Source organism: Mytilus californianus, unplaced genomic scaffold (assembly GCF_021869535.1).
Source record: "Mytilus californianus isolate M0D057914Y unplaced genomic scaffold, xbMytCali1.0.p SCAF_2, whole genome shotgun sequence".
Classification (NCBI taxonomy): Eukaryota; Metazoa; Mollusca; class Bivalvia; order Mytilida; family Mytilidae; genus Mytilus; species Mytilus californianus.
The window spans coordinates 17,874,050-17,891,804 of NW_026262668.1; the positions used below are offsets into that span (position 1 = coordinate 17,874,050).

At 30.9% G+C, this 17,755-nt stretch overlaps 1 protein-coding gene across 3 annotated transcripts in view; it reads left to right on the forward strand.

Moving 5' to 3' along the window:
• Positions 1–6,749, forward strand: part of LOC127729377 (influenza virus NS1A-binding protein homolog) — a 70,636-nt gene extending 63,887 nt beyond the window's left edge. For all 3 annotated transcript variants that reach the window (XM_052237196.1, XM_052237195.1, XM_052237197.1), the window contains 3 exons: positions 424–549; positions 1,482–1,655; positions 2,222–6,749. In XM_052237196.1, the coding sequence (XP_052093156.1) occupies positions 424–549; positions 1,482–1,655; positions 2,222–2,502 (581 nt within the window). In that variant the 3' untranslated portion in view covers positions 2,503–6,749. The remainder of the gene's footprint in view (positions 1–423; positions 550–1,481; positions 1,656–2,221) is intronic.
• Positions 6,750–17,755: the final 11,006 nt, after the last annotated feature.

A 17,755-nucleotide genomic window follows, 5' to 3' on the forward strand; every position in this document is an offset into this window, starting at 1 on the left:
ATGGTTCATTGACTTTGAAACTTTTACATAGTTTACAAGTCAATGTGTGTGTTTAGGTTTGTTGAAAGGGAATGACTAATGATAAGTCTATGGTATTTGGTATGCAGTTGTATTAGCATTGGCACATCTCATTTCCATGGAGATTGTTTTGCCATGTACCTTCAGTCATGGTTCATTGACTTTGAATATTTGCATAACTTACATGTTAAAGTATTGCTATTTTAATTTCATCATTTGCATTATCAAAAGTACAAAAAGACGAGACATATCTCTGTGTTAACAGTTTATTGAATATTCCTCACTGCTCATACATGTTTTACCTTGATCAGCCATTCAATGTGTAATGCTTTCTACCATCATAGTTATTCAGGAGATGAATTGTATACAAGAGTAATATCAATTTATATCTGTGGTCACTTTCAGCATTGGTATGTGTAGATAACAAGTTATATTGTATTGGTGGTTGTGTGGGACCCAAAAGTGTCCCTGACTGTGAAGTCTTTGATCCAGAGACAAAGAGTTGGTCCAAAATAGCACCATTAAATACAGGTAAATATTATCTATAAAGTTGTATGATCTACATAGTATATGTTGGAAGTCACTCAGATGATGAACCTTTGAGTCTTATTCCAATTTTTGGTAAAGATTAACTTTTTATAACCCCCCACCATATTGCAATCAGCTTGTCCATTTGTCCAACAAATATATGCATAAAACTTTTCTTGGGTCCTGCTGAACAGAATGAGTACATGGTAAGCAGCTTGAGATTGATGAGTTATAACAAGCATTTTATCAATCTGTCGGACAACTACTTCATGGTTAACGATACTTTGAATTTTTCAATATGTTGAGTGAACTTTTAAAAAAGTTGTCACACATGTCTCTAGTACTACATACCATAATGACTTCATATATTGTCAGCAGATTGGCAGTGTTTTGTTTTAAGACTTTTCAGATCTGTCATACACCTACTTCCTAGTTTCGGTTTTAAGACTTTTCAGATCTGTCATACACATACTTCCTAGTTTCGGATACCTTTAATAATGAGTAAGGTAGGCTCATTAGAACAAGGCATGCATTCTTGTAACTTGTATTATTCTTCTTTTCTATCCTATCACAGTTTTTTCACAGCAGATTTCAGAAATTGTAAGTAGTATTTGGTTATGGTGGGTCTATATGTATAATTGTGCAAGAAAATTCAGGTGATGACCTCATTGCAACCGAAATATGGGAAAATAAAAAATGTAGGATCGTGTTACCCCTTAATAAAATAGTAATAAGATGAAGCTTTAGAATTATTTATACCCAAAGATCATCACGGTAATGCAATGGTAATAAGATCAAAATTTAAGATTATACACAGATATAATAAATTATTTTGTATGCCTGTACCTAATTGCAAAGATACCTGATTACCTTAACTGTGGCCTTAACATTTTTTTTAAATTTAAGGATATGAAGAATTTGCATTGTATTTGTAGGAAGGTACCAGATTGCAGCTTGCTATCACAAAGGTTTCATATATGCCATTGGAGGTACCGATGGTTGGAATGTTTTAGGAATTACTGAGGTGTATGATATTAAAACAGATAAATGGGTATTGGGACCAAGTTTGAATGTGGTTCGTAGAGGTGCTGGTTGTGATATATTCAATGGTAAATATAGCTTTTATCAGATAAGTTGTGATGTGTTCAATGGTAAATATAGCTTTTATCAGATGATGTGATGTGTTCAATAGTAAAGATAGCTTTTATCAGATGATAAGTTATGATGTGTTCAATGGTGAATATAGCTTTTATCAGACCATAGTTGGTATCTTGTACCAATAGATTGTGGAATTTTGCTTTGAAATAAAATTAAAAGAATATCTTATAGCTTAGTGATAAATTTGTAAAGAGTAAAATTATTAACCTTGATAAAACAATTCAGTGATGAGCAATTTATTTGCTTTGAGACATTTGTTACAATTGTGAAAAAAGGACAGGGTTTCTCTTCAGAAAGAAACTGATTGTAAGTTATACTAATATGTTCGTAACTTACAAGTATATTTTCTCTTAAGATTTTTTCTGAAAAGAGTCCCAGTTTCCTTGTAACTCAAGTTTAAAAGCTACGTTATTTTGACATATTAGACCTTGACACAAAATTCAATCATAATAATCAGTTAAACAGGCAAGACATTATAGTAAGTGTACTCTTGTTCATACTTCTGATTTATTTTTAGGTAAAATACATGTTGTTGGCGGAAGTGATGGATCTAATAGTCTGAAATCTGTAGAAATTCTGGACAACAACAACTTTATACTTGGAAGTTCAATGAGTATAGGTAGAGCCAATGTGGGTGTGGTCAATCTTTCCAATCGACTTTATGCTGTTGGTGGATTTAGTGGCAAAAAGTTCCTTGATACATTTGAATACCTTGACCCAAAATCAGAAGAATGGTGCAGTTATGTTCCAGTGGAAGAGGTTCAGAAATCACAGAAAAATGGAAATGCTTCAACTTAAATAGTTATTTATTTTGGTAATTTTTTGGGGATCTCTGGTCCAGATGATTTCACCTGTATTATCAACCTTAATAACACATCCTTATAATGCCGGTGAAATATTAAGGAATCCCTTTATGTTCATCATTTCCTCCATTCCTGCCAGTTGTCTCCCATTTATTTATCTTACAAGAGTTATCTGTCCTTTGGGAGTATATCTTGTATATTCTGATTGCTATCATGTCAAATTGGTCCATTGTTTTTTGCTATCAAAAAAATTCTGTAAGTGGAAATTATTGCAACGAAATTTTATAAGATAATGAAAGTTTCAAAAAATTTAAGACTGGAGAAGTATTTTAGAAAAGGAAAACAAATTGGTATGCAGTTGTTTCAAAAATTTATTCTATCAATAAAGATAAATGTTGCTAAACAAATACCAAAATAGGGGATGCAAAGTTACTAAAGGTAATTGATGGCCTCTTTAAAAGGGAGCATATTTTTTCTCCCCTAGACAGTTCTATAAAATATTCATGTTTTTTTTTATTATTGAGGATTTCTCATGAATCAGTCTTATCAAGTTACATTCCGAAATATATCATGACCATGACTGAAACTAGTTTTTATATTAATTGCATTCTTTTTTCAGAAATCACGAATCATGCATAAGTATCAATTTATATTCAAAAAGAAGATCAGGGAAATCAATGAATTCTTATTTTAATCATCCTTAAAATTCTACAGTAGCCTCAAATGTACTTTTTTTTTTAAATCAAATTAAGTGACTACCACTTTGTGAAGCTGCATTTTGAAACATTGACAGTAGATTCCTTATTTTAACATGTGGTTAAAATCTGAAGAAAAAGATATAAACTTATTGTAGATTTCCATTAATACTTTTATTAACTCAACATTTCAAATTATGTAATTTGTACAATTTGATTTGATGCTATCAAAAGTTTGAAGAACAAGGACAGCATGTGTGAAAAACAATTAGTTATTGTTGTTTTAGTGGTATCTGAATTGGTTTAATTTAGTTGATGCAAAAAATGACAAATTAATATCTAAGCTTTCAATTGAATAAATTATTAAATGTGATTATTATTAAAATTCATGTTACTATATATACTTGGACATTCTTTTACCTTCACTTGTATATATTGTAGTGTTTCATTTACGTGAAGTTCAAACTCTAGATTGGTCTAGATTTAGGGTGTGGACAATACATTGCAGTAGAAAGATCCTTTTGAGTCCAGTTCCCCTTAAGTAAAAGAAATTTCTCGCTTCTTGTTACAAATTATTTACAGATCCTCAGTTTATTTTAGACGGATTTTTTTACAAACCTTGATAGTTTAAATGACACTTTGTCTTAATAGTTTTCAGTTTGTTCAGAAAGTTAGCAGTTTTCATTCCAGAATCAAAAGGCAGCTTAAATGTGATGTGAGGTGATTTAACAGCTTGTATCAACACATCTGATTAACTGTGAAAATTTACCTGGAAAATCAATAGCAAAGTGTTCGTGAAGATTTACCTGTCTTGGCACTTATTTCCTGTTGATGTGAAAGTTAATTTTTTTTATAATATTGTATGTATTTATTCTGCATGAAGTGGATCTTTGTCTCTCTTCCTTTTATGTGAAAGTATTTCTATGTTTTTGTTTTCTTTTTTCTTTTTTTAATAAAAACTCCATAATTCAATGACAATTTTTTTCTGTAAGTTTAATTGTTCAAGATATCTTTTTTTCTGTAATTAGTAATAAACAGATTTTCAATATATTTTAATTATTTATTTGATACTAAATAACAGTGTCAAAAATCTATATTATTCTTATATTTGAAATATAACATCTAATTGACAGAGTTCCATGAGGTATATAATTTTTGTATATGTGGTATATAATTGTCAATACTTGAAAGGTGGCCAGATACTGGTCTGTGGTTCCCATTTCTTAACCTTTCTAAATCACTTCATGTTCTTATCCCTACAGTTATCTCCCCTTATGACTACATCTACACACCAGTGTCACTTCCTCATTTTATCTGCAGGGTACACAATACAAGTATTATATTTGATAAATCATGATATTTCTATTACATAGTGCTGTTTTAAAACAAAGAAAAAAATTTTTGATTATTTAATTTCTTTGCACTGTTTTTGATATTTCTACAATCAACAATTTGCTCAAATATTTGTCATTTCAATTTTTTTCTACATTTATTTTGTTAGGCAACATGGCGTTGTATGAAAAGATATTTTGAATTTGGAAGTTTAAGTTTCTTTTGTTTTTCTGAAGTACTAAATAGATTGTTTTGGTATAACTGCAAGACACTTGTTTTCTAAATTGCAGTATCGTCAGCAGTTGCAAATTAGTATGTTTTCATGCAAAAATGTTACTACTTAGGGTTGTTTAACGCTTTTGACTACCATTGAGGGTATTCAAGGTCGTTCAACACACCCGTAATACTGTATTTAAACATATTAACCTCATCATTTCTTGAAATTTTTTATGAGTTTTGCAGAAAACAATATATTTTTCCACATATTATTTCTGTTGATGTTATATATATATATATATACAAAACTATCTAAAGCATTCTTATAAAATATGTTTATAGATGTAAAATAATGTCAGTAATAAGTAAATTATATATTAATCGCATGTGTCACAATTTTTTATTGAAAGATATTTTGTACCAGACCAGTTAAAGGCATTTTTATTGTGTTAGAGTAGTATAAGATGCCAAGGAAGTATGTTATTTTCTTTATTTGCCACTATATTGAGGTGTATCTGTATCAATAAATCGGAATATTCGTATGGAAGGAGGTTAAGTTATAAAGATTTATGTACAGAAGACCATGATAACTCACGGAATAACTTCTGGGAAGGTTGTACCCTATAAGCAATTTTTGTTTTCATTTTGCTTTAGAAATTTTAGAACAATGCATGAGGTAAAGATTAGTGTTTAGTCAGTTGACAAAATCACTGTTGGGAGGATTGTAGATGATTAACAATTTTGGGTATTCTTTTGTGCTTTAAAATTTAAGAATACACGTGTAGTATTAAAATATCAAAATTATAAAGTGTTTTGTAATTGTATCTAAGACTTTGTCAGAGTTAATAAAATTGTGAACAATTTAATCTGGCCCATATCAAAATGTGAACTACACAACAGAAAGATGTTTTGAAAGCAGTTGAGTGTTGAATAGACTAATCTAAAGAATAATTGTCTTTTTGATGATAAATTTAAAAGATAAAGTACATGGTACTAGTGATAAAGGATGTAATTATGTTAGAAGATTATTTGAATAACTGTTAGTCATTTTTGATTGGTTTAACCATTTGTAGAACTATGACTTAATTGTATATAAATCTGTTGGAAATTTTGTTAAATAATTTGAAAATATTTATTTGTACTAATTGATGATTTCATAATTTTTCCAATGAATTTATAGATGAAATACCCTAATGCATTGTGGGTCCCCTATCAATAAAGCTAGGAAGATAACACACTATAGTCTTTTTCTGTCCATATTTTACATTTTTTCTACTGGATAGAGATGGTGAATTGATCCAGTTTTTGATCTCGTGTTTTGTTATATATAAGAAGATATAGATAAATTGTGAGTGTGATCTGATAATATTTTGTCATGCCCAATGATTAAGAATGATGTTTGGAGATTTTAACAGCTTTCCACTTTTTCATAATCAAAGGTTATTTTTTGTTTTGATCTGTTGATTATTTTCAGAATTATATCTCTCGGACTTTAAAGATATATAAAAATTAACAAATGTCTTCAGATATTGCTTTAATTGGTAGGGGACATATATTGCTCAGATTGCTTGTTTATTAGGACTTGTACATACAAAACATTAATTCAGAAAGGTTAATCTAATTGAAACAGAATGAAATAAATGTTAATATTTAATTTGTCATTATATTAGATACGTGATTTCATCATACAAAGAAACAATCTATTGTATTGTTTATTTGTTCAAAATTTAAATAACTGTATTCATTTTGTACATTGTTCAGTTTCCATACTTTGCAAAAAAAGACATTATAAGGCCATTCAGAAAAAAAATGTTCCGTTTTTCAGGCCCATGTATGAAATTTTGTATTTGTATCATTTGAAAAAAATACATTGGAAAGAGAATTAGAATATGTATTTTGAATGGTTTACGTTCTTTAACAAAATACTGACCATAATTATTCCAGACAGTCCAGGGTATATGTTTCCTATATTTGTTACAATAAATAAAAGTTTACTGAATACACGTTTTTGTGTTTTGAATTATTTACAGAAATTTGGGGTTTACAGTAAAGGTTAATGCTTATGTTTTATTAACCAGATTTTGAAAGTAAAAATCGGTTACTGATTTGGGGATGTACTGCGGGCGGCTTCCAAACAGTGTCCGTTCATTAACATGCAAACTCTTTGACGAAATTTTTTCAAATTTAGATATGTTGTTTCTTGTGACTAAATGAAGGTCAAGACCAATTTTCACGATTTAAGCTTTTCTCGTTGTTGAGTTGTCGACCTTTTAGTAGCCAAAAGTTATACGCATTATATGATTGAGTTATTTCCCTTTGAACAGAAATTGTGATTTGCAAATATCATTTTGATTAGATAATAATCTGTTTTTATTAAAGGATATATTTCATTACACTGCATTGTGTAAATAAAGTTGTTGACATTGATAGATAAGTTGCAGATCTATATTAGTTTGTGACAAATGAAAGAAAAAATATTGGGAACTATTAATTATATATATAAAGTTTGATTACACTAAGTGTTTTTAAATAATTTTCACCTGTTATCAGATAACAAAGCATCTGGTAAATATCTTATCACACAATTATAATTGGAGTGACAGATTTATTTGAAATTTTTTTGTTTAAGTTTTGATGATGATGAGATCTGTAGGACTCTATAAATAAAGTTTGAATTTAACTGTTCATTATTAGACATTTTGAAGATAATTACAGATAAGTTTTATAGATTTTTAAAAGATATTGTATTAATGATAAATGACATTTTGGATTTTTTTTTCTTGTTTTCTTTGGTAAATTGTTTGAAGAATTTTGTGGTAGGTTTGTTTTGTTATTCTGTATAAACTTATTTTCTGAATGCTATATATTTTTTTTTATGAAGTGAACTCCTTTAAAAACTAAGCTTAGTTTGTCTATTAATAAACATATATTTAGATTTCTGATTTTGGGCCCAGTTTTCAAGTTGGTCCAAATCGGGGTCCAAAATTATACTGTGTTTGATTTCAACATAAATTTAATATATATAGGGTTCTTTTAAATGCTGAATCTAAACCTGTATTTATTTTCATTATTGATAAGATAATACCACATTGAGGTCCAAAGGGTCCTAAATTAAACTTTTGTTTGATTTCATCAAAAATTTAATTCTTGGGGTTCTTTGATATGCTGATTCTAACAATGTACTTAGATTTTGGATATTGGACCATAATAGGTAAATGTCCGATTTCAAATTTTTCAGTTCTTTGACCACATTCATTTTGTGTCACAAACCTATGCTGTGTCAAATATTCAATCACAATCCAAATACAGGGCTGTTTTAAGCTTAAATAATGTGTCCATACTTGCTCAACTGTTCAGGGTTCGACCTCTGCAGGAAAATCCGGTTTGCTGTCACTCTGACAGCCTCTTGTGTTAATGAATATTTTGTGGAGTGTTACTGTATAGTAACTGACTGATTGATAGCACATGGTCATGTGACTATCACCTCAGTGGTGTGTTGGTAATGTGATCAACCTGAGTGCTGGAGGTCCTATATATATGTTTGATCTTCCGGCAGGTCAAACTAAAGATTGGAAAATTGGTACCTTTTTTGCTAAGCATGCTGCGTTTAAAGTACAAAGACTGGTCAGCTTGGATTCCAATGTGTCTTCCTTTAGACTAACTTTGGAATCGAGCTATGTTTGTTGGCTTGTTCAAAGCAGGTTCATTTTTAAATTACATTAAAAAAGTATAACAAAAATACCCAATTCGGATCCATCAGCTAAAACTAACACAAGACATACAACCCAACTGACTTAAAAATTCAAACAAACATAGAAATTAATCTATCAAAGACGTCGACAGAAATGGTGTGGTAGATATAGATTCTTACATTGGTACCAGTGGATTATCAGATTCAATCCAGATAGTTAAATTATTGAATTTTAAAGTCCTAGGCTCGAGATTGGATAAATCAGATAATCTACGAGTAACTATGTAAGAATCAATTCAATCTGTTTTATTTAATGATTATCAAATAAATTTTCATTTTCGATAAACAAAACTCCCCTTTGAATGCCTTCCACATTCCACAAAGCTGTCAATTCCTCTAACACCTGTTAGCACATTTCAATTCATCCAGTGAGCTGATAAAGGTTATGACCCTTAAACTCAGCCAATCATCTTCTTAGATCATTGACAACCACTTATTGATTAATAAATTTTTTTATACAATGGGTTCCGGAAAGGGTTAAAATGCCAAAGAATTAGAGAAAAAGTAATAAATTCATCATGTTCTTCTCTTAAATATACTTGTAATAATGTCACTGAATGTTAAACAGCCTTTCATCAATCCATTGATATTATTGTAAAGACCTTGGAATTCTCTCTATCATTTCTTTACAATGGAGTCAGATTTTTAGAAAAAAGGCTTTGAAACCAAGAGCTGTGCAAATGATTCCATAGGCCTTTTAAGTGACTGGTGCTTCTAATGAAATTGGGAAAGTTATTCTTAAAGACACCTGAATGTGAGGAAGAAATGCATTACACATCAACTAGCTTTAGAATTTGTTGTATGCTGCTGTTTACAAATGAGACAACATGTGATATGGATCTTCACAAATATGATAGAAAATTTCTGAGTTGCAAGTGAAGATTTAACTGTAATAAGAATTTGTTTTGTAAATCATCCTCTCTGTGAATTATCTATAAAGTCAAATACTTATATTCATACTTGAAGGTTTGTATAATCCAAGATATTAATTAATATGTGACAAATCTGTATCCCTTTGAGATTAAAATACTGTAAATTCAGAAATTATTGCGTGCATTTATTATTGCGATTTTGTCATTTTAGACTAAAATGCGATTTTAATTTTTGCGATATTGAGAAAAATCCTGTTTAATTCATATAAAAAATTTCAAAATGCGAGTTTAAATTATTGCGATTATAACCCTGTCGCATTTTTCCCAATAATTTCTGAATTTACAGTAATATAAAGACAAAAAGTGCAAATAATACAAATGAAACATATATATTGTAAATAGCCTAACCCCTGTTGTTTACCTGAGAAAAGGAAATGGTGCTTCTTTTAAAGGTATGTGGTCAGTTGTCTTCTGGTTTTATATTGTATGTGTGGGTAGTGGTGGTTGGAAAGGTTGCTCAAATTCTTTTCTCAGGCTTTTGTCTTGCCCACCAGGATGTAGCCATGTACAGAAAGAAACATTTATGCTTGGAAATAACCATGTATCAAAAGGAACATTGCTGTTATTTCTGTTCTTGATCACACATATCAGAAAGTCTTGTGAAGAGCTAATTAACCCCAACTGACATCAAAATCAAGAATGGGACTTCTTGCTGCCTTCAGAGCTATTTATGAAAGAAACTTAATATTCTTGGAAGTAAATATGCAGGAGATGTCAAAATCTAGTGATACTCTTCTACAACCTGTTTACTGCTGTTTCCTCCAGTGATACTTCATGTTTTTAGTCCCCTACCGACAAAGTAATAGGGGACTTAAGGTTTGCACTCCGTCTGTCTGTCTGTCCATCGGTCAGTCCGGCAAATCAGTTTTCCACACATTTTATGCCTTAAGATATTGATTTGATATTTGGTATATCGTTTTATCATGACAAGTTACAGATCAAGTTCGAATTTTTTTCTGGTCTGATGATTTTGTGCAGAGTTATGGTCCTTGGACTTAGAAAATTCACTCAAATAATCAGTTTTTTTCGTCATGCTTGAAGATATTGACTTGATATTTGTTATATAGTTTACACCATGACAAGTTATAGATCAAGTTAGCATTTTGTTCCAATACAATGAATTTTTAACAGGTAGGGGACTATGTATTGCCGTGCAATACTCTCAGAATACTTGTTGTTTTAGTGATATGATTACATTGTTCCATCTTTACTTACGTGTGGGGTTAAATACTAGAAGTCTATTTGTGTGAGTATTTGTGGTTGAATACTAGTAGTCTATTTGTGTAGGTATTTGTGGATTAATACTAGTAGTCTATTTGTGGTTAAATACTTGTAGTCTACTTGTGTAGGTATTTATGGTTAAATACTAGAAGTCTATTTGTGTAGGTATTTATGGTAAAATACTAGTTGCCTACTTGTGTAGGTATTTATGGTTAAATACTAATAGTCTACTTGTGTAGGTATATGTGGTTTTATACTAGTAGTCTACTTGTGTGGGTATTTATGGTTAAATCCTAGTAGTCTATTTGTGTAGGTACTTATGGTTAAATACTAGTAGTCTATTTGTGTAGGTACTTATGGTTAAATACTAGTAGTCTACTTGTGTAGGTAATTATGGTTAAATACTAGAAGTCTATTTGTGTGGGTATTTGTGGTTAAATACTAGGAATCTATTAGTGTAGGTATTTATGGTTAAATACTAGTAGTCTGTTTGTGTGTGTACTTGTGGTTAATGCTAATAGTATATTTGTATGTGTATTTGTGGTTAAATGCTAGTAGTCTATTTGTGTGGGTAATTGTAGTTAAATGCTAGTAGTCTATTTGTGTGAGTATTTGTGGTAAAATACTAGTAGTCTATTTGTGTAGGTATATGTGGTCAAATACTTGTAGTATACTTGTGTGGGTATTTGTGGTTAAACACTAGGAATCTATTAGTGTAGTATTTATGGTTAAATACTAGTAGTCTGTTTGTGTGTGTGTACTTGTGGTTAATGCTAATAGTATATTTGTATGTGTATTTGTGGTTAAATGCTAGTAGTCTATTTGTGTTAGTATTTGTGGTTAAATACTAGAAGTCTATTTGTGTGAGTATCTGTAGTTAAATACTAGAAGTCTATTTGTGTGAGTATCTGTAGTTAAATACTAGTAGTCTATTTGTGTGGGTATTTGTGGTTAAATACTAAAAGTCTATTTGTTTAGGTATTTATGGTTAAATACTAGGAATCTATTAGTGTAGGTATTTATGGTTAAATACTAGTAGTCTGTTTGTGTGTGTACTTGTGGTTAATGCTAATTATATATTTGTATGTGTATTTGTGGTTAAATGCTAGTAGTCTATTTGAGTTAGTATTTGTGGTTAAATACTAGAAGTCTATTTGTGTGGGTAATTGTAGTTAAATGCTAGTAGTCTATTTGTGTGAGTATTTGTGGTAAAATACTAGTAGTCTATTTGTGTAGGTATATGTGGTCAAATACTTGTAGTATACTTGTGTGGGTATTTGTGGTTAAACACTAGGAATCTATTAGTGTAGGTATTTATGGTTAAATACTAGTAGTCTGTTTGTGTGTGTACTTGTGGTTAATGCTAATAGTATATTTGTATGTGTATTTGTGGTTAAATGCTAGTAGTCTATTTGTGTTAGTATTTGTGGTTAAATACTAGAAGTCTATTTGTGTGAGTATTTGTGGTTAAATACTAGTAGTCTATTTGTGTGAGTATTTGTGGTTAAATACTAGAAGTCTATTTGTGTAGGTATATGTGGTCAAATACTTGTAGTATACTTGTGTGGGTATTTGTGGTTAAACACTAGGAATCTATTAGTGTAGGTATTTATGGTTAAATACTAGTAGTCTGTTTGTGTGTGTACTTGTGGTTAATGCTAATAGTATATTTGTATGTGTATTTGTGGTTAAATGCTAGTAGTCTATTTGTGTTAGTATTTGTGGTTAAATACTAGAAGTCTATTTGTGTGAGTATTTGTGGTTAAATACTAGTAGTCTATTTGTGTGAGTATTTGTGGTTAAATACTAAAAGTCTATTTGTTTAGGTATTTATGGTTAAATACTAGGAATCTATTAGTGTAGGTATTTATGGTTAAATACTAGTAGTCTGTTTGTGTGTGTACTTGTGGTTAATGCTAATAGTATATTTGTATGTGTATTTGTGGTTAAATGCTAGTAGTCTATTTGTGTGGGTAATTGTAGTTAAATGCTAGTAGTCTATTTGTGTGAGTATTTGTGGTAAAATACTAGTAGTCTATTTGTGTAGGTATATGTGGTCAAATACTTGTAGTATACTTGTGTGGGTATTTGTGGTTAAACACTAGGAATCTATTAGTGTAGTATTTATGGTTAAATACTAGTAGTCTGTTTGTGTGTGTACTTGTGGTTAATGCTAATAGTATATTTGTATGTGTATTTGTGGTTAAATGCTAGTAGTCTATTTGTGTTAGTATTTGTGGTTAAATACTAGAAGTCTATTTGTGTGAGTATCTGTAGTTAAATACTAGAAGTCTATTTGTGTGAGTATCTGTAGTTAAATACTAGTAGTCTATTTGTGTGGGTATTTGTGGTTAAATACTAAAAGTCTATTTGTTTAGGTATTTATGGTTAAATACTAGGAATCTATTAGTGTAGGTATTTATGGTTAAATACTAGTAGTCTGTTTGTGTGTGTACTTGTGGTTAATGCTAATAGTATATTTGTATGTGTATTTGTGGTTAAATGCTAGTAGTCTATTTGTGTTAGTATTTGTGGTTAAATACTAGAAGTCTATTTGTGTGAGTATTTGTGGTTAAATACTAGTAGTCTATTTGTGTGAGTATTTGTGGTTAAATACTAGAAGTCTATTTGTGTGGGTAATTGTAGTTAAATGCTAGTAGTCTATTTGTGTGAGTACTTGTGGTTAATGCTAATAGTATATTTGTATGTGTATTTGTGGTTAAATGCTAGTAGTCTATTTGAGTTAGTATTTGTGGTTAAATACTAGAAGTCTATTTGTGTGGGTAATTGTAGTTAAATGCTAGTAGTCTATTTGTGTGGGTATTTGTGGTTAAATACTAAAAGTCTATTTGTTTAGGTATTTATGGTTAAATACTAGGAATCTATTAGTGTAGGTATTTATGGTTAAATACTAGTAGTCTGTTTGTGTGTGTACTTGTGGTTAATGCTAATAGTATATTTGTATGTGTATTTGTGGTTAAATGCTAGTAGTCTATTTGAGTTAGTATTTGTGGTTAAATACTAGAAGTCTATTTGTGTGGGTAATTGTAGTTAAATGCTAGTAGTCTATTTGTGTGAGTATTTGTGGTAAAATACTAGTAGTCTATTTGTGTAGGTATATGTGGTCAAATACTTGTAGTATACTTGTGTGGGTATAAGTGGTTAAACACTAGGAATCTATTAGTGTAGGTATTTATGGTTAAATACTAGTAGTCTGTTTGTTTGTGTACTTGTGGTTAATGCTAATAGTATATTTGTATGTGTATTTGTGGTTAAATGCTAGTAGTCTATTTGTGTTAGTATTTGTGGTTAAATACTAGAAGTCTATTTGTGTGAGTATTTGTGGTTAAATACTAGTAGTCTATTTGTGTGAGTATTTGTGGTTAAATACTAAAAGTCTATTTGTTTAGGTATTTATGGTTAAATACTAGGAATCTATTAGTGTAGGTATTTATGGTTAAATACTAGTAGTCTGTTTGTGTGTGTACTTGTGGTTAATGCTAATAGTATATTTGTATGTGTATTTGTGGTTAAATGCTAGTAGTCTATTTGAGTTAGTATTTGTGGTTAAATACTAGAAGTCTATTTGTGTGGGTAATTGTAGTTAAATGCTAGTAGTCTATTTGTGTGAGTATTTGTGGTAAAATACTAGTAGTCTATTTGTGTAGGTATATGTGGTCAAATACTTGTAGTATACTTGTGTGGGTATTTGTGGTTAAATACTAGAAGTCTATGTGTGTAGGTATTTGTGGTTAAATACTAGAAGGGTATTTGTGGTTAAACACTAGGAATCTATTAGTGTAGGTATTTATGGTTAAATACTAGTAGTCTGTTTGTGTGTGTACTTGTGGTTAATGCTAACAGTATATTTGTATGTGTATTTGTGGTTAAATGCTAGTAGTCTATTTGTGTTAGTATTTGTGGTTAAATACTAGAAGTCTATTTGTGTGAGTATTTGTGGTTAAATACTAGTAGTCTATTTGTGTGAGTATTTGTGGTTAAATACTAGAAGTCTATTTGTGTGGGTAATTGTAGTTAAATGCTAGTAGTCTATTTGTGTGTGTATTTATGGTTAATGGTAGTAGTATATTTGTATGTGTATCTGTGGTTAAAATCTAGTAGTCTATTTGTGTTGGTAATTGTGGTAAAATGCTAGTAGTCTATTTGTGTGAGTATTTGTGGTTAAATACTAGTAGTCTACTTGTGTAGGTTTATGTGGTCAAATACTTGTAGTATACTTGTGTGGGTATTTGTGGTTAAATACTAGAAGTCTATTTGTGTAGGTATTTATGGTTAAATACTAATAGTCTATTTGTGTGTGTATTTATGGTTAATGGTAGTAGTATATTTGTATGTGTATCTGTGGTTAAAATCTAGTAGTCTATTTGTGTTGGTAATTGTGGTAAAATGCTAGTAGTCTATTTGTGTGAGTATTTGTGGTTAAATACTAGTAGTCTACTTGTGTAGGTAGTTATGGTTAAATACTAGAAGTCTATTTGTGTGGGTATTTGTGGTTAAATACTAAAAGTCTATTTGTGTAGGTATTTATGGTTAAATCCTAGTAGTCTACTTGTGTAGGTATTTATGGTTAAATACTAGAAGTCTATTTGTGTAGGTATTTATAGTAAATACTAGTAGTCTACTTGTGTAGGAATATATGGTTAAATACTAGTAGTCTACTTGTGTAGGTATTAATGGTTAAATACTAGTAGTCTACTTGTGTAGGTATTAATGGTTAAATACTAGTAGTCTACTTGTGTATGTATTTGTGGTTAAATACTAGTAGTCTATTTGAATGGGTATTTGAAACTCATTGCCACTGTACTTTCGTTTGTATTGACTATAGAAATAAGAAATGTGGTATGATTGCCAATGAGACTTACCACTATGCAGAATCCAAATGATGTGAATGTAAGACACTATAGTTCACTGTACAGCTTTTGTCAATGAGCAAAAACCATACCGTTTATATAGTCCGTTTAAAGGCCTTGACATGACAAAATGTAAAACAATTCAAATGAAAAAAAAGACAAGACAGCAACCAACGACAACCACTGAACTATAGGCTCCTAACTTCAGGTTAAAAGTACAAGAAGGGTTTATGTATATGTACAAATTACTAGTAGAACACACACATTGTATTTGAAAATCAAAGGCCTTCATGTGCAAAAACGACACGGACGGAAACAAAAATATCAATTGAATGTATCATCCCAATTAAATAAAAGAACCAGCGATTTTTGTCGCCTGTGATTTCGTCGCAGTATGCAAGACATAAGGATTACTATCCAGAGGAGGCAGCGTAAACTATTTGTATAGTTTTATATTTCAGAAGGTAGAAAACCTTGATGCTTCATACCATGCATGCAGATGCCTTGTGTTACGAAGTTTCTGTCTGTCAAATGTCCATTGTCCTTGGCCTCATTTTCATGCTTCACTGACTGCCTAAAAAAACTAACGTCAGACAGGGTTCACATGACGTCGACCTCATTTCATGGATCAGCGATCAAGGTTAAAGTTACGTGATTATGTCTATTTCTCCGATACTGCAAGCAGTAGGTCAACTATATGTGGTGTATGGAATGATTGTGAGAGGTACATGTCAGTTTTGCATGTTTTTTCTGACCTTGACCTTATTTTCATGGTTTATTGGTCAATGTTAAGTTTTAATACTAAAAGCAATAGGTCAACTATATTTGGTTCATGGAATAATTGGTTTTCGCACTCTAACTTAAGTTTAAGTGAATGGATCTCTATGAAATTTTACCATAAGATTTAATACCACAAAAGGAAGGTTGGGATTGATTTTGGTGGTTATGGTTCCAACTGTTAAAGAATTAGGGGCCAAAAAGGGGCCAAAAATAAGCATTTTTGAAACTTCCAGACAATAACTTGTGTGTTAGTGTATGGATCTCTCTGACATTGTACCACAAGGTTCCAAATTACAAAGGGAATGCTGGAATTGATTTTGGGGGTAATTTCCTCAAAATTTTAGGAATGAGGGGCAAAAAATAAGCATTTTTCTAGTTTCCAGACAATAACTTGTGTTCAAGTATATGGATCTCTCTGAAATTGTACTGCAAGGTACCGTACCACAAAGGGAAGGCTGTGATTGATTTTGGGGGTAATTGCCTTAAAATTTTAGGAATTAGGGGCCAAAAAGGGGCAAAAACAAGCATTTTTCTAGTTTCAGGACAATAACTTTTGTGTAAGTGTATGGATCTTTATGAAATTGTACTACAAGGATTCATATCACAAGGGAAAGCTGGGTTTGAGTTTGGGGGTAATTGCCTTAAACGTTTAGGAATTTGGGGCAAAAAAGGGACAAAAAACAAGCATTTTTCTAGTTTCCGGACAATAACTTGTGTTCAAGTGTATGGATCTCTCTGAAATTGTACTGCAAGGTACCATACAACAAAGGGAAGGCTTGGATTGAGTTTGGGGGTGATGAATCATAAGGGGGTTCAAAAAATTGGGGGGGGGGGAGGTTTCTATTTTAAGACTTTTATGATGTATCTAAATTGGTAATTATGGTTGCAAACTCATTGGAAATTTGAATTGAGATTATGACCATATCTTGAGGGAAAGAATTTTTTTTTTGGAAAGGGGGGAGGTGAAAAAAAATTTAGGGGGAGGGGTAAAAAAGAAATTGTTGGGGCAATTTTTTTTTCATTTCAGATTTCAGAAATAAAAAAGAAAATTTCTCCAAATATTATTTCTTTTTGCTAAAAAAAAGGGGGGGTAATTTTTTTTTTTTTTTTGGGGTGGGGGTCAATACGCAACAGCATAGTGTATTTCTCAAAAGGAAAAAAAAGGGGGGTAAATTTTTTTTTTTTTTGGGGGGGGGGGGGGGGGTCAATTTCGCAACAGCATAGTGTATTGCACGAAAGCAAAAAATTGAATATAAATTCACCAATTCTAAGTTCTTTGACTACAGTTATTCGGTGTCAGAAACCTATTATGTGTCAAATATTTATTTACAATCTCCAAATTCAGACCTGTATCAAGCGCGAATATTGTGTCCATTTTTGCCCCAACTGTTCAGGGTTGGACCTCTGCGGTCGTATCCAGCTGCGCTCAGCGAAGCATTTTAATGTGTTT